This window comes from Stegodyphus dumicola, chromosome X2 (assembly GCF_044657685.1).
Source record: "Stegodyphus dumicola isolate Sdum_Otavi_A_Nest chromosome X2, ASM4465768v1".
In the NCBI taxonomy this organism is placed as follows: domain Eukaryota; kingdom Metazoa; phylum Arthropoda; class Arachnida; order Araneae; family Eresidae; genus Stegodyphus; species Stegodyphus dumicola.
This window is the reverse complement of record NC_140781.1, coordinates 87,509,803-87,522,374: the sequence shown is the minus strand read 5'-3', so window position 1 is coordinate 87,522,374 and position 12,572 is coordinate 87,509,803. Positions and strand designations below refer to the sequence as shown.

General features: G+C 31.2%; 1 protein-coding gene across 3 annotated transcripts in view; it reads right to left on the bottom strand.

Annotated features, from left to right (window-relative positions):
• Nucleotides 1-12,572, bottom strand: part of LOC118201547 (phosphatidylserine synthase 2-like) — an 85,728-nt gene that overhangs the window by 46,177 nt on the left and 26,979 nt on the right. For all 3 annotated transcript variants that reach the window (XM_085809762.1, XM_085809761.1, XM_085809760.1), the window contains one exon: nt 9,173-9,255. In XM_085809762.1, coding sequence (XP_085665888.1) covers nt 9,173-9,255 — 83 coding nt within the window. The remainder of the gene's footprint in view (nt 1-9,172; nt 9,256-12,572) is intronic.

Genomic DNA, 12,572 nt, shown 5'->3' with positions numbered 1-12,572 from the left:
CAAATATGACAGGTGAGGTTTTGATGAAGGGTATGATATGAGACACTGGCTGTAACAAAGTAGTACAAAAGCCTGTTCTTCTACAAAAATATTCCATTTGATAACTGGGGAAAACATCATCTATCTGGAGAACATATCCTAACAGATGCCTCAAATTTCATTAAAATGCTCCATTGGTATGACACAGATTCCTTTGCATTAAAGGGAACAGATCATAGACAGCACTTTGATGTGAACATGCTAATGGCAGAAGAAAGAGAGGACAATGAAACCTCAGCAGATCAGAGAGCGAGCATCAAATGAATAGAAGCCAATATTCATTCATTCCATAATAACCCCTGTGTGGCACATTTGCAGACTTTCATGTGAAAAGCATATCTGTATTAACAGGCTGATTACACAAGGGACAGCACTTGTGCAATGTCTGTTGCAGGAAATGAGCAGAAATACTATATTTGTTGAAGTGCTATTTAATGAAGCATAATTCCAGCAGGCAGGTATCCTTATTTTTCACAATATTCATGGCTGATCAAGAGTTAATCACAATACTATTATTCAAAAAAGCATCTTTCCATTTGAATATGGGGCATGGCATCATTTGCAATATCTTCATCAAACCTACTTCCTGCCATCAGGGTTTAGTGGCACCATGGATTACAATACAACTAGACAAGATTGTATTACTTTGGCCTTGGCAATTTCATCCTAGTATCTAGTATCACATACTTTATACTTTTAGGAAATCTTAAAAAAAAAAAAAAAAAAAAAAAAATTCCAAAAGCATCTATTTAGAAAATGCATCTATTGGGAATAAATAAAAAATAACATCAATGCTTTATGAAATAATAGCTGAAAGGGAATATGGAAATTTATATTTTTTCATCTTCTTTTACTCCAACATTATTATCTCTTATTCCAATGTATATTTTTGCAATGTAAAAATGTTTATAAAAAAAAATTCAGAACTGTACAGAAATGCCCTCCCAAGGAACACTAGAAGGATGCATTTCCTGACATGTCAAAAACTACTATATAAAGTACCGCCTTCTTGATATGGTGATCTGCACGCTGGGCGCATATTCCAGAGGTCCAGGGTTCAATTCCAGACAAAGGTGTTGCTGATTTTTCATCTTTCCTGCTTCCAAAAAATACCTAATGTCACTACAGTGGCACCCGAACTAAAAGGGTTGTGGATGATGAATCTCCACAACCAGGATTAGACGACTGGGTCCCCTAAAACCCCAGTCGCCCTTTAAAAAGGGGTGTATATAATGTATTTCTCCTGCCTTCTTGGTGTGGTGGTCTGCATGCTGGGTGCATAACTCCAGAGGTCCACGGTTCGATTCCTGGCGAAGGCTTTGCTGATTTTTCATCTGTCTGGCTCCAAAACAACCTAATGTCTCTAAAACTATTCTTTTCTTAGAAATTTCAAAATATGCGTGGTTCAGATCAAAATTAACTACAGACTGCAAGATGCTACTGAGTGTTACAGTTGTCCTTTGAAATTTTATTTAAAATTATAATTTATAATAGACTCAAACATGTGTATGGGTTTTATGTTAATTAACTTAGTTATCTTATCATTTTGGCTTTAGTACTACTTCTACTTTCATTAACTCTCATCAGAATTTAGTTAATAAGTATATAACTGCAGAGTTCTTCAATTTGAAAAAGCTTTTAATAGCCTTGCTGCCCTACTACTTTATTTATGAATCCTTGTTACCTGAACTGAATGAATGGATCTAGGTACAGGAAGCAGCATTTGCTTTGCAGAATATCTAGGGTGCACGTTGCAGCTTACTTAGTCATGTGTTGCTGACCTGAAATTTCATCATCTTTTGCTAGTTGCAGAATTAATTTCACTTATTGTTCAGTAAAAGCCTGATTAACTATCATTAAACTAACCAGAAAGTTCAAGAAATTGGAATATTTTAGAAACTTTCATCCCTGAAAAATTATACCCCATAATAAAACTAATAAAGCCATAATAAATCACTGTCACCAAACAGTGTGACCTAGTGAAATAATGTATACGCATGATACAGCAACACAATAAGATCTTTACCTTGGTTTTACATAAAACTTTCTGGATAGTACTTTTTAAATTCTCAATAAGCTGGTTTAGCTTTTATGAAGAAGGATACAAGGCTAACTGCTATTTATCCATTTTTTCCTTGCATTTTCAAAAAATGTTTAAAATTTCAGACCTGCCTGCAACAAAAACAGCATACAATGGAGTAATTTCAAAGTTTGGTATTCTGGTATTGAAAAGGGCTAAACAATGGTGATGCAACATGAAAAATTATGACAACCGATTTAATATTTCTATATACTATATCCAAATCTTGTATTTGTAGATTGCTAACTAAATAAAGAACAATCTGTTCCTAAACTTTTGCAGAAATGAATAACACAAGTTAAAACTTTCAGGGTTGACGGGATTTCTTAATCAGATAAGATTTTTAATTATGATTTTATTTAATTAAGGTTTTTACTTACTTAAGAATGAACTTACTATGAAATACATCAGCTGCCATGCCTGAAATGCAATTCTTTTTTTAAAAAACTAACCAAATTTTAAATGCAGGTTTTCAATATTCAAGATGATAATAAATTATTTTTTATAATTTTAATTTCTTTCATTCATTTTGCTTTCCTTTCATGAATTTTATTTTTTATGTTCTCAACTATCTGGGATTTTCACAACTGTCTGGGATTCGGCATTTCCCGAAATTTCTAGAAAGTCAAACTTTTTTGTATTAGTTTTATGTTATGTAGCTGTCAGGTTGACATGTTATTAAGTAGCTTTTCATTTTGTGTTTATGAAAGTTATAAGGTAAGATGGGAACAATAAGTTTTCTGTTTTTGCAGTTCTAGTATCTGGTATTTAAAGCAGTTTAGAACCGCATACATTATACTGAAATACTTTACATTTTGAAAATCTTCATGATAAATATCCTTGTTATAACTGTGAATAAACTGATAAAAAATGCACAATTAATTACAGCAAAATACATGAAAATTTACTTTATTTGAAATTTCCATGCCGTATTTCTTTGAATTGTTCTTTTAAAAATATTTTAAAGACTAATATTTCATACAAAAAAAAATAAAGATTTGTAAAAAATTACACTATACTTTCTTACTTATTTCTGAGAAATGTAAGCTAGGCATTTTCAAATACATTGTTTTCAGCAAAAATTAAGAGCACAGAATTATACATTCCCTTTCATATGATGAGCACATGCATTCTTTTTAAATATAATCTAACCTAAGGTTAGAAATTAAAGGGACACTTACAGTGTAATACTTCTGAACTGCATTAATTACATCATGTACTCTTGATGAAAAAGTCACCAAGTGCATCCTATGCAGTTTTTTAAGAAATAACTGGAAAGATATATTACCAACTTTAAAGTCAGCAAAGAACTTTATATTGTGCTTCACAACTGTTTATTTGTGCAAAGTTCAGCTTGCTTCACCAATTCTAAAGATTTCTTAAAATGTAACACACATAAATCCCTCCATTGAAGAAATGGCACAAATAACACATGTAAATGAACAGTATCTATTCCCATTTATGTCCTAAAATCAGCACATTTTAAATAATGACTATTCTAGCTACTTAGATGTATTATATGTACAAAGGATATTCATCACCACAAAAACTATTTAGATAGAAACTGCACTTCTAATATGATTTATATGTGAAATACTTTTGTTACTTGACTTTCTACATCTAGGTACTGGAAGTCTACCAAAAAAAGACTCAATTTTGCAAGCAAGAAACTTCTATTAATTAAATAACACTTCTATTAATTAAATAAATGTTTCCTGTGGAAGGCAACATGATATTACATGTTAAAAAAGTGATTTTCCTTAAAGATCAGAAAATGTTAGCAAGACTTTGAACTAAAAAAGGAAGACTGAATATGTAGCATGCTTTCAAAAATTTGAATTTCATGGACACAAATTTCAAGATGCAACTTCAAAACATTTATCCATAATAGCATACAAATAATTAGCCTCTAGTAGTATAAAAGCATGAAGTCACATAGAAAAGCTCACAATTTACTCAAAATTCATGTCTCATTAGCACAGAGAATATTATTCGTTACATATAACAGATAAATATGTTCATCAAAACTTACAATGATTATTAAGATTTTTAATCAAAGAATATCTAGATAAATTTCAAATATATTTACACTTTGCTTTATTCTCATATTCATTTGTTCAGGAGCTGCATGGCTCAAGACATATAATCATTACAGAAAATATGTTGCTCATAGATATTTACATTTTCCTCATAAATAAATATCCCAGTTGCATAAATGGTGTAGATATTTTTAAATTATTATTTGCATTTTATTTGTATATGTATGCTTTAGAAAATTGATTATTTTCAAATATTAATGTTTGAAAAAAATATTTACAATTCAATAACTATTTTATTTCTATTTCAAACCATATGAATTTGAAAATAATAAAAAGATGGTAGTGAAAAAGTTATAAAAATACAACACATATTTTTAAATAAACTAAGAACAGGCATAGCTCAGATGAATTAAGACAAATGACTTTCTATTTCTATGACTATCAGCAAATATATTCAAACTTTTTTTTACTTAAAAAAATAACAGAGGATATTTATTTTGTAAAATACACCTCCCCTTTAGAATAGTGAAGTCAATCTCCAAATGTTGAAGTAAAATTTACATTAATAACAATAACAATTAAAAAAGAGAAAAATATTAAAAGGTAGGTTTATGTAAAATTATAAACTGCATTCAATATTTGCTCTAAAGCACAAATTTTAGTCTAAATTTTGTATTATTTACTTACATAATAAGAATACAATCAATGCATGCATACATGTATATTCAAAATCAAAGGAATTGAAAGTAAATTAAAAAGGCCTATGACTTGCGCCAAAGCTGCAAAGTAATAGACTAATAATTCATAAATCATTTATAATAAGAAAACTTTCCGTATACCATCTGCAAGGAACACAAATTCAATTTAAAAACCATGAATGAAAAAAAAATTTAGTCAAAATTTTAATATTTTAAATTAGTATTTTAATATCTACTTACTTAAAAAAAATCTGCAAATAAAAATCTTTAATTGCAAAAATACCAAAACCAAAAGTAAACATTTTAAGTATTGAAAAAGTAGCTATTGTCAATGACTGCAGATTAATCAACTTACCGAGGGGATAAACCAATCCACCATCAATTAACAGAAACTAAATTAAGAGAAAGTGTTTCATCTTACTTCTAAGTAAACATCAAATTATTTGCTAGATTCAAATCACAAGTCAGAATTAATTCTCAATCCAAATAAAGACATTAGTCCATTTAAGCCAAAAGAATCCTGTTAAACAACATAAATAGCAAATAATCTTTAAAGAATAATTTAAAGTTTCTCACTAAGAACAAAAACTGAGCGGGGCGCTTACTTAAGACATATCCCCTACACTCTCAATTTCAATCTTAAAAACAAAAGTATATTTTAGAACATAAAAAAGTAATTCAAAATCATAGGAAGTTAAAAATGATACAATCCCTAAATTTAAAGTAAAAACAAGTATTTAATTACAAATTTAAATATTAAACATGTATTCATGGTTTTTAAATTGAATTTATGTTCCTTGGAGATGGTATATGGAGAATTTTCTGATTATAAATTATTATATATATATATTGAATTGTGGTGATTTACAAAAGTTAAATACAAACAACATGATAAACAAAAAAAAAAAAAAAAATAGAATACCCAATCACTACCAAAAAAAAAAATGCACTATAATAGAATTAACTTTCTTGCATAAAAATCTTCCCTTTTAAAATTTCTGTTGGCTGATATCTAAATAATGCAATAGCCATTTAAAAAAAAGGGGGGGAGGGAAGAAAAATGCACTTTAACAGGTGGGAAGTTACATTAAACTAGTACCTAGCTTTTATGTTTCATGATTTCAACTGCGCATAGCCGTTTTTTGCAATGAGCTTTTTCCCCCACAGAGTGAGGCTATAAACCTAAAGCCATACAATCGCCTCTCAAGAGTAAATTCCCAACAGATTCAAAATCTCTGATCTGAAGAAATGTGTCACAAGAAAGATTTAACCGGATTATTTAAATGCGACACAGCACACATCCTGTCTAAAGGAAGGAATGTTGCATGTAGAATCCTCTGAGAGAAACTGGCTTCTATTTATGTTCCATGAGATGATCCAGCTTGATGAACTGAAATCGGTGTGAATATGATAGAAACTAGTGTTTTACAGCTTCAAAGAAGAAGAAAAACTCAACACTATAACTACAATGAATAACTAATATCTTCAGTTATCTATGCTCTGCTTTATATATATATGAAATGTGCACTCTAATCACCATATTTCTGTGCAACATAATAAAATAGTCTAGAAAGGCATGCTGTTGTTTTCAACCTAGAATCAGTCAAAAACTTCTCTGCATGGGCAGATGGATGATAAGTTTCACCTGTGCTTTTTTAAGCATTTTGTTTTCTTACGACCCACATTCTTATACAATACACAATGAAATACAATGTTCTGAGGTTTTTCACATTCCTGGAGAGAGATTTATTTTACTAATTTGTCCATTTCCTTCTTTTTTGGGAGAAGGAAGGTGACTGTTTTTGTTTTGTTTTTCCCTTAGGTTATGCTAGCTCATGTATATTCTCCGTGAAACTATTGCAGAGTTAAAAAAGCTAGCAACAACAATAGTTTTCCTCATCACATAAGCTTCAAAATACCATTATGAGCAGAATAAAAGATTGTAATGAATCTACAAGGCTGAAGGGTACTTTGTTAATTTAACTGTGATATCTCCTGCAATATTTGTTTAAACCTACAATTTTTTTTTAAACATCAATTTTAAATACACATATTTTTACAATTTTTATAACAATTTTCGTCTTTACTCCTTATGTTGTTGTAACATATGTACATATCCAGGATTTTTAATTGAATTGCAATTTTTATAGCTCAGATGATGAAACCATAACATTATTTTCCCATTATTTACAGCACATTTTGGCATATCACATGAATCAGTTTACAGGTGCACACCTGTAATTTTAAACTATACTTTAAAACTTTTAGGTATACTGGCTATATAATGCACACCCTTTTCTTTATGAGGAAACATGAAATACACACATGCAATGTTCTTATCTTTAGAAGTCATTCATTCAAAGATTTTTTTCCAGGTTTTCGAACAATGGCATATTGAACTGGCAAGCAATAAGGGAAACAATGTAGGGGAAAAGCTTGAATGAGTAAATAATTCTGTGAGAAGGGTGGGTTGTTCTCAATATAGATGTGCATAAGTATGTTATTCTAGTGTTTTAAGAAAAGAGAATTAATTTGTGGTTAGAATGCACATCTGACCTGATTGAATTCACAGAATTAAAAGTCAGATTTTTCTCCTTCAGCAGTCACTTGAAGCAATGGTTTTGAAGTGAACATCAAAGGCTTTAGTAAACCATATTTCCTTTAGTTAAAATACAGTTGATCTAGTCTTTCTTGTAGTAGTAATTATGGCTTCTGTCAAACAAAACGAGCATAGTGCTGGTTTCCAATGCAAAGTCATTCGAGTTGTGAAAGAAAATGGAAATCGTTCTGCAGCAAGGATCTTTGGTACTGGTGAAAGTTTCATACGTGAGTGAGTGAAAATGAAATCAAAGTAATTGATGACAATACCCGAGTGGAACAGAAATGAAATCACAGTAACTTATATGCCAAAGGATAAATGTGCTTTGTGTGCAGGAGTAACAAAATGACCTATCCTAGTAGAAAGTGATAAAAACTGTATCCTAGAAAATCACCAGAATGGATTAATTGTACCAAGGAACATTGTATACTTATTTGCTTAAAATGGGCAAAAAAGAATGCAAATGAAAGTGAAAACTTTAAAGCAACTTTGAGTTGGTGTAGTCACTTTAGAGCATGGATTAATTTAGTCGAGTAAAAAAAAAAGTTAACTTCCAAGTAAACTTCCAAAAGATTTAGATAACAAACTGATAAGTTTCCAGAAGTATGTTACTGACCTAAAAAAGATAAAAATACTTACTGTCACATACTGAAACATAGATGAAACTACAAATGTTTGATATGGTAGAAAATAAAACAACTGATGTGAAAGGAACAAAAATGGTTCCCATTTAAAAAAAAATAACAAAAAATCTCATCTCACCATAGTGCTTTCCTGCATAGCGGATGGTGCAATACCAAAATCCATGGTTATTTTTAAAAGAAAGATGATACCAAAATGTAATTTCTCAAATGATATGTTTTTATTCATGTTCACAAGACAGGATGGATGGATTAAAACAATGTAAAATTGTGGATTTAAAAAAATGTTCGACAGAAGCATCCTGCTGCCTTAAAGAATCCAGTCTTTTAGTTTGGGAAACATTCAGATCCCATCTAGCAGATAACATGAAAAAAATGTTGGAAGAGTGTAACACAGACATGGCAGCTATTCAAAGTGGATTGATGCCATTAGTTCAGCTTTTTTATGCATCTATCCACAAACCATTGAAAGAAAAGTGCAATGGGATACATGGATGTAAGAAGGTGAAAAAGCATTTACAAAAACAGGCTAAATCATGCCAGTCTAGAAATAATGTACGAGTAGATAATAAAAGCATAGAATGAAATTAATCCCGATCTAATTCAAAAGTCATTAAAAAAATATAGTATATCTAACAATCTAGATGAAAAAGAGGATATTTATGAATCAAAGTAATAATGATGGTGAAGATGAGACAGAATTCCATGATATGCCTGAATATATAACGGAGAAGGAATATGAAAAACTTTTCAGGTTATCTGATAATGAAAATTCTTAAATTTATAAGGTATATCATTTCTTTTAAGTAAACAGCATTTAGATACATGTAGAAATGTAACTTTTGTATGCTCATCTTTTCTTTATATTTAAATACATCATTTTTAAATCTGGCATATGATATGCACCTGTAAATCTTATTTTTTATATTAATAGCATGCATTATACACCAGAATATATGGTAAATGTTTTGGCATACTATACCAGTTGTTACAATTAAACCTGTAACTGCAATACACAATTAAAGCTGTACCTTTTATACAAGACATGTTTTCACAGTTTTAAGAAAATTTCTTACCAGGATGAGGCCTACGAAATGGTCCATCAGGAATCTGTGTGACACCAAGAAGTAAAAACACAACAACACACGCAACAATACCTCTGCAAAGAAAATGAATATCATTATAAAAATTCAAATCCTCTTAAATGTAAAATACAGTACAAAGTCTAAGATCCAAATGTCCAATAGCTGGAATGATCTAAAATATGGACCTCAAAGCCACCACCAACCTTTTTTTCAGGGGGGTATGGTTTATGTATGCGTATTTAATTTTCCCTTTCCCTAAATAAAACAGGCGGAGAGTCCTGATTCTTAATTTCATTTCGGCACTATATAAAATACCTCATTATTGAAGAAACAATCATTTTGGCATAAATCTGTATGATCAAAAATTTGACTCCATAGCCGCGTATCTTCTTGGCATACATCTCAAACCGAGCATTCTACATAGAAACATCATTGATTTTACCCCCAACTAGTATTTTATATTCTTGACACCAACCTGGTGAATCATTATTTATTATATTTACCTTTTATCCCCGCACAATTGTTGATAAACATGCGGTGATAAATTTATCAACAATTGCAACAGCATAACCGTTTAACAGCCACAAAACAGTAAAAATTTAGCACATGTTCAGCTTAACAGTTATATATAGGATTCATTAGGTGAAAAATATTGTCTCTCACTTAAATACAGGGACTCACTTTAGTAAGGTAAAACTATATAATAAAATTTTTTTCCCAGTTAAAAAATGGCAAACTGATGAACACTATTATTTATTTCTCTGATGTGCCATTATGTTTAAATGCCTGGTGAGAATCACCAAATTAATCAATTTTAACCCAGGAGAAGTCGCGCGGGGCACAGAGTTACCCCATGCGTCAAAAATCAATAATCCTAACAGGAAATATTTCATTTTAATGAATCATCCTTCTAGTATCCTCCTGTTTGACACTCCCCTTGGAATGTGTATTGTTATTTTTGCTTGTTTTCCTTTTCTGTGAGAGAAGCAATTGTTTCTTGGAATCCATGAGGGAATGGGGTGACTCAGTCACCACGTGCAACCGTTACTGCTTCGAAATTTTTCATTAGTAGCAGTTTAGCTTTGTGCTCTCGAGTAATGTTGTTCTGTCAGATTATTTGATAGATAATGGCTCACAAACGTAAATTTACCGAATATGAAAAAGAGATGGAACATTTGAGAACTTAGATGAAATTGAGTCTTCTGAAGGAGAAATTGATCAAGATAGTGAAAATAAATCTGATGAAGAAATATATAGTTCTCTGGACAGCAAAAGTGAATTTAAGCAGAATGATGAAGACAGAAATCCTGATTTAGTAAAAAGTATTTTTATTAGCAAAAATAAGAGTTTGGCAGAAAGGAAAACCAAATCAAAAAGTGAAAACATCTTCTCAAATTATAATAACTCATTTACCAGGATTAAACGGAACTGCACGCAATATAACGGAGCCTCTAGAAAGTTGAGAATTGTTTTTCAATGCTAAAATCATACGATCCATTGTACATCTGAAGTACAAATATTTATATTGAAAAAATATCGGTAAATTACACCAGAGATCAGGATGCCAAAACGACAAATGATGTGGAAATTAGAGCACTTTTTGGGCTTTTACATCTGCAGGGCTAGCATAAATCATCACATAAAAATACGCAAGATTTGTGGGCTACTGATGGATCAGGCATTGAAATTTTATGGAACACAATGTCATATAAAAGATTTAATTTTCTTCTTAGGGGTTTACAGTTAGACAATGTGACCAATCGTGAAGCTCGGAAAAAATTGGATAAACTCGCGGCTGCGAGATAATTTTTTACCAATTTCAATGAAAACTGCCAAAAGATATACCTTATTGGTAAACAGGTTACTATCAAAGAAAAATTAGAGAAATTTCGAGGGTGGTGTTCCTTTCATCCCTATATACCCAGCAACCCATTGAAGTATGGAATCAAAATATTTGCCTTAGTAGATTCAAGATCTTTCTGCAGCTATAACATGAAGATATATGCAGGGCAACAGTTGGAAGGTCCCTTTAGATTTGAAAATTCACCATTTGAAATTACAAAACGTCGGTGCACCCCTTTGTTTGGTTAGAAATGTAACAATACATAATTGGTATAAAAGTTATTCTCTAGCAAAAGAACTTTTATCAAAGAAGTTAACTATCGCAGGCACCCTGAACAGAAACAAGGCTGAAATTCCCACCAAGTTCGTCCAAACAAAAAATAGGAACTGTTATTCTTTTATATTTGGGTTCTAAAAGAACGCAACACTAGTATCGTATGTGCCTAAAAAATCAAAATGTGTAGTTTTGTCATCTACAATGCATTGCGATGATGCCATTGATGAAAGTGATGATACGAAAAAAACCAGAAATAATTTACTTTCATAATGCTACAAAAGGTGGTGTAGATAAAGTTGATGAAATGTTATCATCATATTCGACAACTCGAAAACCCACCAGATGGCCGATGGTCATCTTTTACTGTGTAAGCGTCACTGCAACAAATACCCGAGTTGCCTTATTCTCAACAAAGACCCCTCCCTTACAATATCGAAATAGTAGAAAATTCCTAAAAAATTTGGCTATATCTCTTATACAGTGCCTCACATAGAGATAACAAAAAATATGTCAATGCTTCCTAAAGTGGTTCGTGAAAGCATCGATAATGTGACTTCTAGTGTATCAGAAAAATGCCCATCAAAGAAATCAAAACTCGACAAAGGCTGACATGCTATGTGTCCAAGATCCAAAGACAATAAAACTACAATTTCTTGCAAAATATGTGATAATTTTTCATGTAAAATTCATTCTTCCTATGTTTGCCAGAAGTGTATGTTAGCTTCTGACCCCTGATTAGGTATATACTTATTTTGAATGGATTTTTTCTTAAATATTGAAATAAGTTTTTTTAAGTAAAGAAGTATTGTTTCTAAATGAAATATTGCAATTATTGTTTATAATCAAATGGTTTCAATAAAATATATAACACATTTTTCTAATGAAACTGAGTGGGGTGGACTCAGTCACCCCGCACGATCTCCAACGTCAGTGTTGGGTGCGTGCCTTCTGCCGGGTTAAACATATTTTAATTAATAACTACTTACCCTACTTAAATAACTAGCCAACTACTGAAATTTATTTCTTTGTATGTTGATAGGATTCACAAATAATGTGACACAGGGTTTCTTTATTTGACACATACTGTGTAAAACTCACTACTGGCCTTCCATTATCATTGTCAGGCAAATGAGCAACTGAGTGAATAAGACCACTAAACATTGGTAGTTCAATCCAGTTTCAATCCTGATGAATGGGCAGGCTATATGGGAGGTACTGTGAAAATTTAGCCAGTTTCCTTTAAAAAGTAATTCACAAAACCATTCTTCTGAA